Below are 19,413 nucleotides of genomic sequence, written 5' to 3' on the forward strand. Positions count from 1 at the left end.
CTAAAGGGTTCCTGATGGTTTCACACTTAATTCTTCATTCTTTTGCAGTTAACATGTGTCTTTTCTTCTCCACCTGTTTTTGTCTGACCCTGCTGACCCAATGAGCATTTCACTGTCCAATGGTCATGCCTTAACTGCAATCTCTAGTATTGCATTAGTATTGTATTCTTCTCATGGGGATTTAATAATTTTTTACTTTTAAGTCTTTGTTATATCTCTTTTTGGCTTATTTTATCTGTTAAAGAAAACATGCCTAATAATTCTGCACACCTGAATATAAGGCGTTTTTCATTTCCAGCCTTCATGAACAATTATATATCACTCATAAATTATTAAATACAAAATTAATAGTAGTTATTAAGATTAATGATTTCATGTAGTTTAAGTGTTTAACTCCATTAATGAGAATGGCATATTTAATCTAAATGTTTATATCAGAAGTAAAACATAGTTCAAATCATTCTTTTATTTGTTTAAACTGTTATTGTGAACATGCACTGTATTTATGATTAGGACTCATGATGAAGATTTACACCCTAACCCTTATAAATCACAATGTATTTGTGGGAAGTGGCGTACGCCTCTCTCAGGCCCTGTTCTGTGCGTACGCAGCGGTTATAAATGAGGCCCCTGAAGCCTGAGTTTGTGGCTTTAACTGAAGAAATGCTATTGTCATTTTGAAAGAAATGCTACTGGACTCGTCAGAATCAATGATCTATGCTAAGCTATGCTAAAAGTGGTACCGTCAGACCCGGAGTTCGGCTGAATGGATTCTAAAACGGTAAAACTCAACTGTTTAACTCTGGGGGAGTTGTAAAATGAGCATATATCCGAAAAAAGTGGAGTATCCCTTTAATGGCAGGGAAAAGCATGACGATTTAAAAACTATTGATTTTCGTTTGGGGTTGCTCATGATTTGGGGGCATTGTGGAAACATCGACAAATTTTGAAGTCAGATGGTCGTCCTATTATTCATATTTGCTGGTTGCAATTTTTTTACCTGATAGGATTTCAATTTGGAAATGAGAAAGCGCATACTAACAAAAAAGATTTAGTTTCTGTAGGAAATGGAAGGGCAGACGCAGCTGAAAAGAACGGACATTGTGTGTAACTTCTTATCTGAAGGTAACAATCAAGTGAATGTTTGTCTCTTATTCAGTGATAGAACTTTGTTTGCCCACACGTTCGGCTCTTCTGCTCGCCTGTATATAGTCTGCATCATCAATAAGCTGTATACTGAGTTTGTTCTTTCAATATCACTGTTTTAGGGTGTACTCACACTAGTCAAGTCAAGTCACATTTATTTATATAGCACTTTTTACAACACAGAGTGTTTCAAAGCAGCTTTACAGAGATAACAGGAAAATAATGCAAAAAAGTTTGTTTCCAGAAGAGAATATCTCCACAGTCCAGCTTCAGTAAGTTCAGTGATGGTTCATTTCTGTTGTAAAAAAGTTATTGAGTTCATTTATATATACAGCCGCTCTGGAGAAAACCGTGATGTCATCATCCAGCTCAGTTCAGTTCTCATATATTGTTGTCAATGCAGGAGATCAATAATAATGTTGAATATTAAATTAAATGTTAAATTTATGCTAAGCAAGCCAAGCCAATCGCAACAAAGGTGGAAAAAGTCGACAGTGGCGAGAAACCAAAACTCCATCAGTGACAGAATGGAGATAAAAACCTTGTGAGAACCCAGACTCAGTCTCAGTTCTCCTCTGGCAAACGAACCAACAGTGTATGATTATGATTATGATTATGATTCAGGCAGCATTACAGGTCAGAGGTCAGATTGGATCAGAATATTTATCCAGTTCCATCTGGTCTTACTAGAGCGTCTCGTTCTAGCGTTTAGCGCTGAGGACACAGTCTTGCGTTTGAGAAACATACGTTTCAGAACATTAAGGCACTTTAATTCCATGAATCAATAAAAAAATATATATATATTTGACAGTAATTAAAAAAAAAAGGCACTTTAAGTGTTTTTCACATTAAGCGTTTTATATTGTCCAGCTGTGTTTAGTGATTGAAATATTACAGCTGGTTATGGATCACGTGCCCAAAAACTTGCGTTTGTTTACTTTTTTTCTTTTCTTTTTACTTTTTTAGATGTAAAATGGCCAGGCTGCAGTTCTAGGCGCCGGTCACGTGTGGAGAACCATGACTTCAGGGCAGGATTTGCACTGACCTGGTTTGGGGAATAAAATCATGAACTAAAGAGTGCCGTATATGTAAGGTCACCGCTGACTGACTGGCCAATGAAGATCTCAGCAACTGAGAACGCTTTCTGTTTCTCGACCCTACACAGTCTTCACTCTGGTCCTCTTCAGCGCCTGTAAGTGATCTCTCTCATGCAGACACACAACATATCATATTAACAAACAATGAAAAGCATAGTGGTAATGTATAATAAAATAATCTGAAACAGTACTGACAATGTCTAACGTCTATATCCTTGTAGTGTGACAATATATAGCAATCAAACAACAAATTACTGTATTTACACAAATATTTATTTAAATAGAAAGAAACTGGGAAACAAAAGTACTATAGTCTATATAATAGATATACGATCCGTGAAACAAAGAATTATAAATTCATGCTACGGCGCAAACAAAGCAAAATGTAGATGGTTAACTCACAAATAAAATTATTTTTTAACATCAAGATTGTATGTTATGTATAACGGAAAGATGCTTGCACTGATAATTTCTTTCAAGGTGTTTAAATAATAACTTAAATGGTATTTTTTGCAGTTCAATTCAATGCTTCTATAGTGTGACATTGAAAATGTCTCACATTTACATAAAATAAAAACGAATAAAACAGTAGTTTGAGAAGTGTATCAGTGCAGGATGCAAGAAATGTAATTTCACTAGAAACACTAAATGATGAGAAATCAGAGACTGTAAACAGACAGTGGCAAATTATCTCAAAACGTAATATTCAGAACATCGATGTTCCAGCTGTTGACTGTAGCAGTGGCGGTCGTCTCTTCTGGGTCTGGTGGCTTTCCGTAGCCTACTCCCTATTCCTGTCCTACTCCAGCTGCTTATTACTGTCCTATTCCGCTGTTTCTACATGTCACTCTGTGATAAAAGCTTAACTCTTGAGCTAAACGAGCAGACTTTAGTGTGTCCGAGACAGCGATGATGATGAACGCAGATCCTGAACTCTCTCTGTTTCCAGAAGACTGTCGTTTATTTGAGGACTCGTTCAGCGCGGAAAACACATACCGAGTTTCTGGACAGAACATCACAATTCATCAGTATTACTGCGCAAACCTGGGCGTTTCTGCGTCCGTGTGGGACTCCGTGAGGCTTTATTAATACAACTTTTTACATATTGATACAGCAGCTTCTATAGAGAAGTCTACGGTGACCGGGAAGGACATGTTCGGTTCACTGAGTTTTGTCGTAGTAACTGAAAGCTGATAATCAGAGATATGATATGATGTCTATGCTGATAATGTTGTGGACACGCGTTTAATGCGTAAACAAACCTGCGTGACCATAGCGACCTGGGATTATCACAACTAATTAATATTTTATTTTTAATTAGGAATGCTGCAATGTCTTTGTCATTTTATAATGTCTTTAGTCAGAATTAAATCGATTAAAAGTGTAAAATAAAGTAAAAGATATAAATAATTATATGTTAGGAAAAATGTAATTTAAGTCATTTCTTTGATACACTTGTTGATTTGCACTGTTTTGTCATCTAGGCTCTTCATTTATGTCAGTTCTTTGAGAAAGAGTCTCTGGATCTCAGTGGGAAGCGGATAATAGAGTTGGGAGCAGGAACGGGGCTTGTTGGAATAGTGGCTGCACGATTAGGTAAAATATTGATTTATGCTTGTGCAATTGTTGGCCATGAAGTTCTCAAAATGCTGATTGTCATCTTTCTTGATTGTCAGCTTATTTTTAACTCTATTCCCTTCATGGAAGGGATTAATCATAGGGATTGAGGAAATGGTAGCAAATAGTACACAGTGTATTAACATTACTGGCATGATTTCTCATTCTTGAATAACTTCAATACCATTGAAATCTGGCGTGTTTTATATTGCCATGGAAGCAACTGAACGAACATCTCACACTCAACTAAACTTTCACTGTTAGAAACATGAGCTGTAATGCCGATTCTAACTCACAGACAATCTTCTGTGGTCTTCAGGAGCCCAGGTGACCATCACAGACCTGCCTTTGGCCCTCGCTCAGATCGAGAGTAATGTTGAGTGTAACACTCCTCTCTCCGGCTGGCCCTCAGTCGCTCCGGCGGTGTTCCCGCTGTCCTGGGGCCGTGACCACAACTCCTTCTCCTCCAGCTGGGAGTTTGTGCTGGGCGCTGATATCGTCTACATGCCTGAAACCTTCCCTCTTCTCCTGGACACACTGGCTCATCTGAGTAAGGACGGAGCTGTGGTCCTCCTGGCGTCCCCGATGCGCAGAGAGCACGGCACTCAGGACTTCTACAACACTGTGTTACCACAGATGTTCAAGGTGGAGCTGGTGCAACGAGATCCTGAGAGCAATATCAATATCTATAAAGCCACTTTGAGATGAGTCCAGGATATTGGAGCCGATCTCAGCGTGTTCGGCCATGAACAGGGAAACGGCCCGAACGGATGGACAGTCCATCACATGAGGCAGACATATTAATGAACTTTATATCTGGAGCTGGGAGGTTTGAATATATACTATATTTATACATTTATTTATGAATAAAAATTATCTGGCACATTGTACACTTCAGTAAAATTATTGTTCTCCATTAAATTTTGGTGTGAAAGTGAATGTTAATTGTAACTTACTGACGGTGTTGGGGAGTGCTCACATTCTCTTCAGAAATTGTAAAAATCATTTGATAGATAGTTGATAAGTAGTTTTATATGTTTGAAATTAGTCATTTTGATATTTCAGAAAGTTGTAGAGGAAAGGCTTTAAACACACAGGTATACTCTATACTGTATGATTATAATAGCTTCCAGAAGATGAAGAACGGCTCACTGTGGGTGAGATACAGAGATACAGAGCTTATAAATATAAAGCAGCTTATGCAATTAATCAGTAAAATCAGGAAACTATATATCTATTCTTTTAACAGGGTTATATCCATGAGGCTCAGCTCGACTGCCCGTAGTTACATTAATGTTGTCAAAAATAATATAAAAGTATCTTAAAAGTGCAAATTCCGATACACCTGAGTCTTTCCATTCAGATGGATGTACATTTTCAGAGTAAAAACGGCAAACAGCTCACCTCTCTAGTGCAAGAAATACAAGTCACAGATACACAAGCCATGTTGTATCTGTAATTTAATATGTAAAAATTCCAAACCGTTTGCATCAAACTTTACAAGGTGTCATTTTAAATGTGCATTACATGACAGATTTGAAACCTAATACATCAGTCACACTACACTAGAATACTTCTCTAATACATTTGAATTTGTCTTAAAATATACTATTTTTTGGTATACAAATGTCATAGAACCCTTGCAAAATTATTTTGACTAGATTAAGAAAGCCACCGCCACATCTCTGGTTAGATTGATTCGTTTAGATCCAGTGAAATAGCCACCTTGGCAACACCACCTCATGTTTTAGGTCTTGTTCTATGAGTTAATACCCTGCAATCCGCAATCTCACCACTAGATGCCACTACACAAATGCATGTTGTAGATTATAGAGTGAAGTTTTCGTAGGTTTCATGAAAAGGGTTCCCTGTAAATAAAGCAAATGCTGAAATCTAAAATTACAAGAAAATGACACAAGCCGCTGCATTAGAATCACCCTCACAGCAGCATTAACTAGTTTTTTGTAATTTGATACAAAGGTAATATAATATAAAGTATAGTGTTATAAATGTAAATACATATAAAAAAAAAAATGAATAAATAAAAAACTTTGCAGGATTTACGATGCTGATGATTTTGACGGTCACCTTGCTCAAACATGCATTAGCTTCTGCTAGTGTTAGCATCATAATCCTTATACACTTCACATAGCAGCAGCCAAGGGAAGTTACTCATTTTAAAACCAGGAACATCTGCCAACCACTGAAGGACTAATTCAAGAGCTACTCAATAGTAAACCATTAATTTGTCTCATATTTACACTGAGCTACTTTCAAATTTCACAAGCTTTTGGCTGCTGGCAGCTGGTGATAATTCCCATCTGTGCCTAGCGGTGACATTAGGAGCTTTAGCTTGTTTCACCTGTAGTCTCTTTGCTCGTTGATGCTCGGAATATGTGCGTTATCTTGGAGCATTTTGCTCCCTCCTCCTCCATCATTTTTTTCCTTTTGAGTCTGACTTTCTCAGCGCCACCTTTCCTTTCCATCATGTAGACTCACTCACACACTGTCTAACATTAGACTTCCAAAACATGACAAGGAAAAAAAGAGGTGTTCGATGGCTTTACGTCATAGGCCGACGTCATAGGTTATGCCGTTTGGGGAGGGGCCGCTCACTGATCCCCCTATATTTGTGAACATCCTAGACATGGTTGGACCTGCACTTCGTTAGCGTTCCGATTAGCCTGTGTTTGTCTTGAAATAACAGGATCTGCGGCGCGCCGTACGGGTTTAGCAGAGAGACTGCATAGTTAGACCAGCAGCCGCCGGATGGAGTTGCTAAGAACTAGCAACGTATCACTATTATCAGACCGGCCCTCGCGGCCTCGAAACATTACCGACTCACCGGGAAAAGTCCAGACTCTCCCGATTGCCACTCCTGGACCTGATCAGACTCTACTGAACAACATCAGACCACATTAGACCGGATCTCAGGCCACTGGACCTCATCAGAGACTTTTTATAATTTTTTTACTATATATATGTATTTCCTTATTATCTGATGGATGAAAATCCATATATATAAACAGACAAATTGCCCTCTAATTTGACTGTTTTCACTATATGTAAATTTTTAGCAAATGATCCATAAAGTCATGATGAGGACCTTTGATGTTCTAGACCCATTTCACTGAAACAAATGAAAATGTGCTCTTTTAGTGATGTTGGTATTTCACGGATGTGTTCCAGAATGCCGTGTTTCTTCCTGGATCGAGCCAGTGTCCAGCTAGCGCATCTCTGCGGCTCAGAGGTGTTGAGGACCTCTTGAAGACTGGAGGATAAAGAGGCAATGACCGTTCAGTGCCTCCTCATATAGCAGGAAATCCCACGAGCTGAGACTCAAACTCGGGTCGCCAGAAGCAAGTCTGAGCACTGATCACAAGGCCGTCTGCACTGACAGGATTTATATCAGGCCATACATGTAATGATGTTTTATTAACAAGGTTCGGGAGGAACACGTTCTAATGATCAAGCAATCAAGTCATTCTAACCAGCTGTCATCAATCAGTAATCAACAGGTCCACTCAATCAGCATGAGTTAAACCTATAAATATACGCAGTCGACTCACCCATATTCCTCGACAGTTTTCAGCATCCCTCCACCACCCCATCTGTGTTCGGGCCCAATTTCCGAGCTCGGAGCCCTCCCCCCGGACAGCACGCCAAATACGCATAACCATTTACTCTCTGATCATTCGTAAGTGTGAACTCGTGAACTCCTATTGGACAAATAACTCCCCGCTGGACAAATCCAGCTTCAGGCAACAAGCATAGCACATTTCTTTGTGTAATTATTTATGCAAATGAAATATCATGTTGCAAGCAAACACACCCTTCTTGCATGTTGTTAAAATAGTTTCAAACAAAGACAAACCAGAATTAAACATTGTTGTCTCTGAGCAACACACAGCATGTCATTTCTTGTTCCTGAATCATGAATCAGTGTTTTTTCACTGGTTGGTTGAGCAGGAGATTCAATAACTCGCTCATAACAATGTAACCTGCAGAACGCATTGCTTTAAAACCCCTACCACTAATACACAGACTGACCTGGAACAAACACAAGCTGAGTGTTACAAACAGTCAAATATTGGTGTGATGTCACTGTTTCTTTTGCTTTTGCAGCCTGTGCTTGTAACACACTGATAGTGTACACTCAGTGTTCTCTGCCAAGGGAACACTTGTTGACTTCTCTGAAGTACGGTCCTCCAATACTCATTCCTCTGTGTTCGACCTCTGATAACGCGAGTCAGTTTGTTCCCCGAACTCCACCGCCTCCTCTTCCTCTGTCTCGGAGTCAGGAGCAGTGTGTTTCCGGATGCGACTTACAGCGTCCCATAGAGACTTGGTATGTTGCATTTTTTGTTTGTGTTCAGGGGGAGATGACGTGCAGAGTAAGACATCAGCAGGCGTGCTTCTTGTCTTTGATAGAGATGGATTTTCAAAAGCAACTGGAACAGGAGTTGAAGAAAGCGAGGGAAGTGAAGAGTACTGGGGGCCTTTGGTATTTGTAGAAGATGGAAGCAACAGTGGTTTATTCTCTGTGTGAGATCCATCCAGCGTGTTGGAAGCAGAGGGGAATGACACATGAGGTGAAGAGCTTGATCTTCTGAGTGTACTGAAACCCACAATGGAAGGGAAAACAACTTTGTGTTCACCATGCTGAATTTCTTTGATGGCATTTTCTGCACATGTTTTTAGGAGAGGTTTGGAGCAATCCAAATCAAGCTCTTCCCTGTCCTCTACTTCATCTGAGAGGGTTTCTTCTATTGAACTATCGTTGGTATGGTTCTTTGGTAAAGTATCCTTCTGATTATCTGTCTGTGTTCTGTGTTTAACTACACTGTCGTCCAGTGTTTGTCCATTTTCTTGATTTGTGGCTTGATTCATTTGTACTGTGGTCTTTTCAGTTTGTACCCCAGAAACTTCAGATGTGGACTTTGCATTGGTTAAAGCCACGAAGTCTTCAATCGCAGCTTCAGGTTCTTTTGCAGTGGTTTGGTTTCCCACCTTCATTATGTTGAGCGTTTCCTCTAAACCTTCATTATTCTCCAGTGTTGTCCCACTCCAGGATTGTCCCGCCATCAGTTCATTTTCCAGCACTTGCCAGTCTTCAACAGTTTTGGCTGGAGATGGAGATTCCTCAAACTCTTTTATTGGATCCTCTATGTTACTCCCACAGGAACTGACTCGTTCTTGTGAAATGCTCTCATATGTCTGTAATCCTGTCCTGGGATACTCATGTGGTATTCCAAGAATCCTTTCTTCTCCCTTGTCCAAAGTACTGTTTTCAGGGGTCTCTTGGCTTGAGATGGCACTGCAGTTCTGCTTTAGCACATCGGTCCTCTCCCTGTCCTCTGTCAAACACACATACTGGACATGTTCCTTCTCTGGAAGAAGAACAAGCTCAACCTTGACAACAACACAACTTGCATCAATGACCACAAGACTCTTCTGTTGGTCTTTTGTTGATATGTTTGTGTCCTCTGTGTTAGTAACTTCGCACTCATCGTTGATCCCTTGGCTTTGCTCATTTCTTTGCTTTGTCATATCTGTCAAGTGGTGCTGATATTTTGGTTCTTTCCACAATGGGAATTTCTCTACTATTTCCCTGTGCGGTTTCTCCATATATGTCTTCTGGGTTAAACAGCGTGACTGTGAGTCATAACATTGCAGCTCTTGTTTATCTTCATTCGGTTTTATCACATTACTAAAATCTTGGATAGAACTAGATCTTTGTTCCCCTCCTGTCTGTTCTAGGGATGTAAACCCAAACTCTCCAGACATAAAAGATCCATGGAGCTGCCTCACTGCTCCATCCTTCTGCAGATGTCCATCCTGATGTTGTCTGCTATCATCATTGCACTGAGGTGAGTTTGTCTGCTCAGGTGTGATTGTCATGTCATCAGGTTTGGAATCAGTTAACAGAGGTAACACATGGGATTTAAGTGGTTCCTCTGGAGAAGTAGACAAGCCGGACACCTCCCCCATACGAGAGACGAGACAAAACACAATCTCACCACCTTTTCTTCTCGCGAGTTTGGTCTGCTTAGTCTGAGAAATATCAGGACAGGTCATTTCTGAAGACTCTCGGTATTGAAGCTGTGCTTGTGGAGAAGAAGGTTTTGTGTTTGTTGCTGTGTACTGCATGGCAGAGGCAGTATTTAAGCCTTCCAGACAGCCTTGCCCCCTCGTGAGATCAGTACGATAACTCTCTGTGTTCTGTGTCTGGTTATTTTTTTGTAAATAATGTCCATTGTTTGCTGAAGGATAACATTGTGTTTCTGTTGAATCTGTAGAGTTTACTCTCCTGCTTTCAAATGTTTGCTCCCTAAAAGCTCCCATACTTTCCTGTGCAGTATATTTCGGGGTTCCTGCCAGCTTGCCACCGTCCTTCGAGGAGCTGTATGCTGGTGGTGCCGTGTAGGATGGAGGCTGTCTAAATGATACTAGTGGGAAAATACTTTCTGTATTTCTCGTATTACAAGTGCTCCATTTCCTCCACTGTTCCCTCTCTCTGTTGCTGAGGTCAGGTTTGTCTTTTTTGTGTGGTGTCAATATAGTTGGCTGGTATTTGTCTTTGGTCTCTGCACTAACATCCCACTGCCCATATCCCAACACCTTCTCCATGCCTGAAGCACACTTAGATGATTTCCACTCCCCAACCTCAAAACCAGACGTTTTTTTGGAAAGTGAATGATGATAGCAATTGGCATAAGCTTGTAGCTCTTTCTGCCTGTTTGTTCCATATTTTTCTCTTTTTCCTCTGCAATTTATAGGCCATGTGCTTTCCCACCCCTCGCGCTGTTCATGTATGTCTCTTTCTTTATACCTCCCCATATTTGATCTCTGTTTTTCTCTTCTAACTTTACCAGTATAGTCAGTTAATTCTCTGTGAGATAACTCGCTTTGTGAAAGGAATTTTGTAGTTGATATCTCAGTCTGCTTTTTAATGTCAGGAATATTCCAGCTAGTTCCTGGACCCAATGTCACCCATGTTTTTGGTTCTCCAGTCGAGCTGTTATACTTCGCCGGGTGTTGCAGGTAAGTGGCTGTAGAAGGGTTGCGCTGATATCTGTTAAGGAAAACAAGAGTCATGTACAGTTGCAAGAAAAAGTCAGTTGATGTCTCCATAAATTGGTCATAAAATATGATCTTGTTGTTCTTAGTCAGAACAATAGACAATTAAAGTCTGCATAGACAAATTTGAACATACCATGTAAACATTTACAGTGCAGGGTGGAAAAATTATATGAAACCAGGAAGGGTTTCGACATGCGTTTTGATCTTCCTTTAGCTTGATATGGCATTTAAACAATGCTCATCATGTACAAAACACAACACAATGGTTGAAGACATCCGTCTAGTGGATATTTACATTTAAAAAATACATTTATAAAGTAGCATTGTGGGACACAAAATGTGTGGACCGGCCCTTAGTAGGTTGTGCTGTTGTTGTTGATTTTCTCAGTTTTTTACGCAATTCATGTGCTCAAAACATATTTCCCGAGGAAAAAAAATATGGAAATCTGTAATAATATAGAAAAATAACATCCGTGGAGATTTTAGCTGTCTAAAGTGTGTCAGCCATTTAATAAATTATTAAATATATTAAGAGTTTACATACCTTTTCCATTCTTTAATGACTGCACAATGTTTCAAAAAATACATAAAACATTGTTTGTGTTTTATTGGTCTAAAAATACTATGCTTGCCTATTGTTGTCACTCGGTTAAAGACAAGATTTCATGACTGATTTACGCAGAAATGTAAGTAAATCCATACTGTTTTGTTTTTGTTTTTTTTGCATGCAACGGTATAGGGAGGAAAATGTCTTATTTGGCATATTTGGTTTGGTACATTATGTAATATAGTTTATGAATAGAAGTCAATGCATTTAGCTGTCTATGGACTACTTGCACAACCACTTCACATTTTGCTTATTAAATCTTAGGTGTTTCTGTTAACAAAGTTCAGTGCATCTACTACATACAGAGAGTTTTTCATGGGAAGGCAGATTCTTTTTTATTCTTATTCTATTTAATTTATTTAATCAAATTGCATTGATTTCCTGGATGATATATAATATGTGTATTTTTGCTTCTAGCTTTATTATAGTATTTGACTTATTGGTGATTTTTCATATTTGTTGTTGCATCTGGGCAACAGAATTTGCAGTGGTTATCAGCACATAACAACACAGCAACAATAAAACTAAAACAAAAATACATTAGAGAGCATATGATAATACAGTGAAAACAACAAAGCTAAGAGGAAAGAATGTTTTTTCCAAAGAGGAAAAAAGGGCAAAAACAGTTTATATGCATGGATAAGGTATTATTGCTCGGTTCTGGGTTTAAAGTTTCTCAAAATACAGTCTGTTATCTTCTCAGTTGAGTGGATCACTTGTGCAGGCTGAAGTAAATAGACTGTGATGGATGAGGTGAGTACTGAACAAGGAATGGCAGAGAAGAAATGCAGCGATTCAGTTGCCTCAGAAAGAACATTCCCTGTTGTGTTTTCCTGACCAGGGCAGTGATGTTGTTCTCTTATTTGAAGCTGTTAGATATGGTGGCTCCAAGAAATTTGAATTTGACTCAAATGTTTTCACAGCTGAGCCATTTATAGTCAGGCTTTTTTTATGCTGGATTTTCTTGAAATATTCCCTCAAATTCCAGTTTAGTAATAACAAATCTGTAAGAAAAAAAAAGTGAAGCATAAGGGGCCGTTCGCACAGAATATGTTCTTCACAGAGCATGTATGTGGCCAGCAGGGCAGGCTGAAGGGCGTGCTGGCCTCAAATCTCTCACGGAGGAGCTATGGAAGCGTTAGAGGAGGAGCGACGAAAGTGAAGGACGAGAGAGGACCAGGCCTGGACTTTACATTATGTTTTGTTTATGTGTGTGCAGCAGTCGTCCGTGAGGGGCTGCCGCTTTTACTTTTGTTTTGTGTTTGTTTTATTACAGTTTTTCTCGATTGCTTAAACACATTTCTTGAAAATATGCCTCGTATTCTCAAACCCGCCCCCCCCCCCCCCCCCCCCCCCCCCTCACATGATTTACACAAAAGACATTGATGATCAGTTGAACTTTATAGACCGCATTGCTAGAACTGCCTGATCCTGCAAATTTGCCTTATACAACAATAGGTGGATCATTCCTTTCCTATCGGAGCTATACAACTCCTGGTCCAAGCTCTTGTTCTATCCAGACTGAACTATTGTAATGCTCTCTTGGCAGGCTTTCCAACATCACCGTCAAACCTCTGCAACTGAACCAGATGCTGCAGCTAGAGTGGTCTTTGACGAGCTGAAGAGAGCACACGTCACTCCTCTCCTCACTACACTGCACTGGTTTCCAATTGCCACTCGCATCAAATTCAAGGCACTTATGTTTGCCTACAGAACAACCAATGGCTCTGCCCCCCATTCCTAAACTCACTACTTCAGACCTATATATCCTCCAGAAGCTTGTGTTCTGCAAGTGAACGGCGTCCTGTGATGCCATCCCAAAGAGGCACAAAATCACTTTTACAGACCTTTACCTGGACTGCTCCCTGCTGGTGGAATGACCTGCCTAACTCAACCCGAGTCTTTAGCCATTTTCAAGAAACTGCTGAAGATGCATCTTTTTCGGCAACACTTGACCCACTAATACTAACACTTACTATTGTATATCTATTAAAAACAACAACAAAAACAAAAAAAACTTGTTCTGTGCTTGACTAACTGGGACTCTTCACAGCACTTGTATACTGTTGCATTATTGTTAGTTTGATTGTGTAAGGGTCAGACAGGGATCCGGGAACTGCACAAACCTATGGCGAAGCGGCAAAGACGCGCGGACCTATCAGGGCGATTCCCGCCTCGCGCATGTGAAACCCGCCAAAATGGGCATGGCTACTGACTATATAAGCGACCCATTTCGCCATAGGAATCAGGTTAAATCGACTGAAGCGACTGTACCTGAACGTGAAGCTTAATAGCACGCCCTTTGGTGCAGCCGCCGAACCATATAAAGAGCTGTTCCGACTGCCTGAACGGGGCAACTGAATGATTTTGTGTGCGCGCGATCTTCACGTGATATGCGCACTACTGTCTGTGTGTCTGTGTGCATATCGCAGCTGCAGTTTAGAACGCTGATTAACTTACCTGTACATTAAGCTGTGTAAAACATGCATTCAAGCGATCAAATTTGAGCATCCAGATGGAATATCAAACATATCTTGTGGAGCGCTCTCTGAGTATGCATTTATTTGTCATTTTAACTAACCCTAACCCTAAAAGTTGAAAGATTTCTTATCCTGTTGCTCCCTCTATAGGCCATGAATGATCAGCAACTAATCGACATCAAGCTTAAAGTGTCATGGCAGACCATTAAAGCCAACTAGTTGACTAGTCTGCTCAATCCTTAGTTTACACATTTGAAGAATTAGTAGATTTTAAAAACTTTAGTACGGTACAGAAGGTAAATAGGGACTATATTTCACAGACATATCTTAAAAACAAAGCAGAATATTCAGTTCTGCCCATAAAAGTGCTTTGATGTTGTCACGCTGTTAACTTGGCGTACAACAAGAGAGCACACAAAGACAAACATAATTCAAATAAGTCATATTTATTCCAGGCAGACGAAGAGTACACACACTCACAGGGTAACACACACACACTCACAGGGTAACACACACTCTCACAGGGTAACACACAAACACTCACAGCATCACTCACTCACTCACTCACGACATAACTGTTACAGATGTAAACTAAGAACAACGAATACATTTGATGCTGCTAAACTGACAAACTTTGGCAAATCCAGTGATTATTTCATTCTCAAATATGTTCACTAGGGCCGCTCGATTATTTTTGCTGAATATTGAAAGCTCGATTATTTAACACGATTATAGGTGGGTGATCTGATCAAAGTCTTATTTCATGATATGAGTCACTTTAAATGTCAGTGAAATTTCACAATTATCAATACTTCAGCAAAAACTAATTCTAGGTTAATTAATGTTAAAGAGGTCATGAACTGAGAATAAAACATATCCTTGATCTTTTGACACTTAAGAGTTTGTTATACTATAAAAAAATACCCTGTAAGTTTCAAAACTCAAAACTTCCTTGTTATTCCAAAAACTGCTTTTATTGAATCTAAGGCCAGAAAATGACAGGATCTAAAAAGTGGAGCCTTATGACGTCACAGGGCGGCGAAAGAACGCCTTTTCAGAAGAAGATTAACGCTTACGTCTTCATCACCGCGTCTTTGGCCCCGCCCACTGGAGCGTTAGTGAATATGACATGAAAACAAGAAAAGATCGACACAGGTTCAATACCATTACCGTGCAAAAGATCATAATGCTAGGATTTTTTTTTTTTTTTTACAATGTGAATGTCTCAGTACATTCTACCCATAGATACAGACGGTTGGTCTGGGAACGCCCCCGGGAACGCCCGTCACGTGATGTGAATTTAGCCTGTGGGGGGAAACATTGCCTTGGCGCTCATTGAAATACACGGGGGAATCATGCCGAAGAGTTGCTGTGTCGTTTTCTGTACCGCCAATAAACAAACAAATTATGAATTGATGTTCTACATCCTTCCTAATAAACACACAGAACCGGAAATGAGGACAAAATGGCTTTTGAGCTTTCTTTTTTGAGATTACTGTGTGAGTAGATCCCTGTGTGATATAGTGGTGGGTGTTAAACTCGTATTAGGCAGTGGTGGGCTAGTTTTGTCTACATCCCTTACGAAAAAGAACTATAGTAATCCTATAAGATTTCTATAGTAGTGTATAATACTTATGTGATGTTCTGTAAAACCTCTATAGTACTTCTATAGTATGTCCCAAAATACTACAAGATTCCTATAGTTGTTTTTCTTAAGGGATGTCTCATTCACATTAGCGTTATCAGCTGAAGGCTCATGATGCGAGCTGTGAAACTATGGAGTAGACTCACTGCAGTCTGTGAGTTACTAGAGGACTTTAGGGATAACTGTCAGCACAGTCCCTCGGCAACTTCGCACTACTGATCATCGTTTTACAAAAGGATTAATAGTTTGGAGTGAAGAATACGTACAATTGGTAAGTGACAAGGTTTTATGGAGTTATAGTATGCAACATAAGTTGATTGAGTTATAGGCTAATGTTACCGCTACAGCTGCCGCGATGTCTTGGAGATTCAACCAGATCACAAAATATGTCTGGAAATATGAAATATGACACCTCCGGCCATTTGGTTGGGTCATTGACCCAATTTTTAATTAAATAAGGGCAATCATAACCTATTGTAGTTAATTTTACAATGTACCGTTTGCCGGTCGGCAGGCGTCAATGACTCGCAATATCACATTTTTGTCATTCAAATACACACGATGCTCGCAGTGTTTTCCCCCACGCCGACTCCACCCTCGCCACGCCCCCAACTATGACTAGATGCCGACTGTATATATTGCAATGCAATATCATCACACAATAGCAATGCTTTCCCACATATCTAGCTATTATCACTGTGCTTATTTCCGTCGTTGGGATAAGTAGCAGGTAATTGACAAGAAATGTGCAGTTTTCTACCATCTTACTGATAACGTTTCTTTAGTCTTTTGGCAATACTGCAGCCTGAACCCCTGTAGCCTAACCACACTTACAGTTGGAAACCAAATTCGAAATCGAAAATCAATTATGATTAATCGGTCCGTGTTCATTCGTTTTTTATCGAGGACTTTTATTCTGCAGTGCGGAACTGAGGAAGAACTGATGACGGAACAGTTTGATCTTCGGCTGACAAATCAGAGCACAGGGGCGTTTCATTCCCGCCCAAGTGTAGAAATCGAATATTTAAGCTGTTTATAATTTTTTCTACCTGAGAACGAAAAACGAAAAATCAAGCTGAATACTTGTTTTTGTTTTTTATAAAAAAATGAAAAAGGAACTATTTTCTCGTTTTTCTACTTTCAATATTAAATCCAAAAAGGAATGAATGCAACATACACAGACCTTAATCGCACAGCCCTAATGCTCACTGTATCAGTGCAGTACCGTGCTAACATGTTTCCAGAGGGAATGATAAAAACAACTGCATACACTTTACTCCCAGATGTTGTGTAAGGCTGTGTAAGGATATGTGCATAACATGATGTTTTCTTCTTTGTAACATTACTGACAGTCGTGAGCATACAATCCCCGGCGCAAACATTGTTGGTGCTCTTATTCCAGTCTTTAACAATCACACAGAACAGAATGAAACAACTGTAATGTCAAACTGAATAAATGTGTTAAATAAATGTACACAATGTTACACATAAATAATCTCAACCATTAACACTTTCATTTTGGCAGTCCTGCTTTTAAATATATGTTTGTAACATCTTGTTAGCAAATTAAACCATTGAAACTTTATTAGCTTTTCAAAATAATCCATTAAACAAGTTGTAATTTGAGGAGCGTGCAGTAATACTCTCAGCTCCACTCGTTTCAGGGACACGCCCACAATGTGGGAAATATGACATTATAAGTGAACCTCAAGAAACATAAAAAGAATAAAATAAATACAAGTCAAAACAAGTCATTAAAACAACCATTTAATAAAAGTAAATCAAATATAGATTTTTGTACAGATAGGTCTGTTTGATCAGAATTAGGTAAATCTGGGCCTGAAGGGCCAGTAAACAAACAACTACATCAAACAGAAGATAACGTTACTGTATGTTTATTCGAAACACTCGCTGCGGTTATAATCTGTGAACATAATTGCTTTTAAGTCATATGGATTTTGATCGGCTGATGATGTGTTCATCGGCTCTGAAAGTGAATCCAACCGTTACGTTTCGCTGTGTCAATTTTTGATATAATCTTAGTGTGGATTCCGCTATTCTCTTAAAGCTCGAATGATTCTTAAATCTTTATAGTTATTGCTCATAAAGCCAGGTGCAAGTAGTCCATTGTGAAAAAAACAACAAAAAAAACTTTTTATTCTCATATAAATATTATTTAATGTTAAACACAGTTTTATTTTTTACCCTATATTCTTATCACAAATGCTTTACTAAATTGTAAAAAGAAATGCAAAATAAAATATCAAATTATATCATAATAACCATAATCAATCCCAAATATCACAATAATGTGCATGTCAGCATCTTCTATAATCAATCTTGGTTCTGCCATACTATTTTCTACACAATATCTTATGTATATTAGTGGATAGTGGATACAAGTATTTAGAAGGTAATTATGAAACAAATCAATTCTCCATTTTAATCTGTAGGGATTCAGAACAGAATAAACTGGTTTAATGGTTTGGTTACTATTACTTTAGTGTGTTTCCAGCTGTGAACCCCAATGTAATATACAATTCTTGCTTGTAATGTCTAGACTTTTTTATTTTTGTAATTTTTTTTAAAGATGACAACCGTATAGATTGTGACATTTTCGACATTTCAATTAAATATTTTTATGAACTTACATGTGTGAAGAATGCCATCCAGGAAAAGTGCTGTATTTGGCTCTCAATGGGTCCTTCTCTCTGCTACTCAAAAAATCCATCTTGTAATCCTTAAACAGGGGTTATAACATCAAATAATACAGTGACTTTCACAAACATTTGTTTCTTTTGTTTTACAAACAGTGATAGTAGAACTTATTACTTTATTAAGACATACAGTAGGCCTTACATTCTTTTAAATCAGCTTTATTTCTAAGAGAAAGCATGTTAATGCCCTGCTGTGATCAGTCATGAAAATCACAACCAACGGAAGACAGAATTTGGATTTACCGTGAGATGAACTTCACAGCGGAGGCTATAAGCGCTTGAACTGAAGCGGGATGTGTTTTTCACGAGAGGAATGTTCATAACCAGTCCAGTCTCCACCCATCGGTCTCAGCTGGAGGCTCTCTGCAACATCAGGCACAACTACAGTTTAATTAAAAGCTTAAAAGTCCTGTAGAGAATCTGCTCTAATGTAAACAGCCTCCACCACAGAAGGTCAATTAGATGTTAATATGACACTCATGTAAGTCACACACATAAAAAAGCTGCTTACTTGGAATGTGTTACTCAGCACAAAAAGGGTTTTCATTGTTTTTGCAACAAAGCCATGCTTACGGATGGCTATGTGATGAGCTTCTGAACCAGCACTGGATAAAGGAAATCATAGCATCCAATATCACAAGAACGCTATATACACTTCTGCAAAGCTGCTGACATGTGGAGAATTTCTATTTATTTCTATTTTCATATGCACATAGTTGTACAGTAACATCAATCCTGTCACGTTTGTAATATTTATCACATTCAAGATTATGAGTCTTTTAATGATCGTGTTCTGTTTGTTTACAATGACTTTTATTTTGTCACGATTGGTGAATTTGCAGACAGTGAAGAGGCTCTGAGGCTCTGGGTTTTCTGTTGTGAAGCGGCTGAATAGCAGTAATGCCGCCTTTCATTGAAACTCTCCAGCGTATACTAAACAGGCTTTCCTCTCTGAACAAAACTCTGGGCATCAGCAAAGAGCAGAGGAAACGGGATGTAGACTTCTAATCATTTTAGAATG

The 19,413-nt window shown here is 39.1% G+C and overlaps 2 protein-coding genes across 5 annotated transcripts; one reads left to right on the plus strand and one right to left on the minus strand.

The window, feature by feature from the left end:
* The first annotated feature begins 2,723 nt into the window (after positions 1 to 2,723).
* LOC309487738 (EEF1A lysine methyltransferase 3-like) lies at positions 2,724 to 5,163 on the plus strand. Of its 2 annotated transcripts, none has more exons than XM_082155535.1 (3): positions 2,724 to 3,317; positions 3,728 to 3,839; positions 4,159 to 5,163. In XM_082155535.1, exons 1-3 carry the CDS (start codon positions 3,153 to 3,155, stop codon positions 4,566 to 4,568), a joined length of 687 nt encoding a protein of 228 aa, XP_082011661.1. In that variant the 5' UTR covers positions 2,724 to 3,152; the 3' UTR covers positions 4,569 to 5,163. The 2 variants fall into 2 exon arrangements, with proteins under 2 accessions (XP_082011661.1, XP_082011662.1); XM_082155536.1 differs by having other exon boundaries at positions 2,738 to 3,317; positions 4,180 to 5,163.
* A 140-nt stretch (positions 5,164 to 5,303) lies between these two features.
* On the minus strand, positions 5,304 to 18,738 carry LOC309487736 (uncharacterized protein). Of its 3 annotated transcripts, none has more exons than XM_082155531.1 (3): positions 18,636 to 18,738; positions 18,327 to 18,415; positions 5,304 to 10,935 (listed from the first exon to the last, which is right to left on the minus strand). In XM_082155531.1, the coding sequence occupies exons 1-3, from the start codon at positions 18,711 to 18,713 to the stop codon at positions 8,076 to 8,078; spliced, it is 3,027 nt and encodes a 1,008-aa protein (XP_082011657.1). In that variant the 5' UTR covers positions 18,714 to 18,738; the 3' UTR covers positions 5,304 to 8,075. The 3 variants fall into 3 exon arrangements, with proteins under 3 accessions (XP_082011657.1, XP_082011658.1, XP_082011659.1); XM_082155532.1 differs by having other exon boundaries at positions 18,508 to 18,639; XM_082155533.1 differs by lacking the exon at positions 18,636 to 18,738 and having other exon boundaries at positions 5,304 to 12,554; positions 18,327 to 18,416.
* Between the last annotated feature and the right edge of the window lie 675 nt (positions 18,739 to 19,413).

This window comes from Leuciscus leuciscus, assembly GCF_965113295.1.
Source record: "Leuciscus leuciscus genome assembly, chromosome: 23".
NCBI classification, from domain to species: Eukaryota; Metazoa; Chordata; class Actinopteri; order Cypriniformes; family Leuciscidae; genus Leuciscus; species Leuciscus leuciscus.

What these genes read in the sequence shown, in the direction of transcription:
- LOC309487738 (XM_082155535.1), top strand. Translation starts at nt 3,153, where the DNA reads ATGATGATGAACGCAGATCCTGAACTCTCTCTGTTTCCAGAAGACTGT. An exon ending in CTGCGTCCGTGTGGGACTCC is followed by an intron (nt 3,318 to 3,727) that starts GTGAGGCTTTAT and finishes TTTGTCATCTAG; the next exon opens with GCTCTTCATTTATGTCAGTT. An exon ending in AATAGTGGCTGCACGATTAG is followed by an intron (nt 3,840 to 4,158) that starts GTAAAATATTGA and finishes TCTAACTCACAG; the next exon opens with ACAATCTTCTGTGGTCTTCA.
- LOC309487736 (XM_082155531.1), bottom strand. Translation starts at nt 18,713, where the DNA reads ATGAACATTCCTCTCGTGAAAAACACATCCCGCTTCAGTTCAAGCGCT. An exon ending in GCTGTGAAGTTCATCTCACG is followed by an intron (nt 18,416 to 18,635) that starts GTAAATCCAAAT and finishes CCCCTGTTTAAG; the next exon opens with GATTACAAGATGGATTTTTT. An exon ending in GGATGGCATTCTTCACACAT is followed by an intron (nt 10,936 to 18,326) that starts GTAAGTTCATAA and finishes TTTCCTTAACAG; the next exon opens with ATATCAGCGCAACCCTTCTA.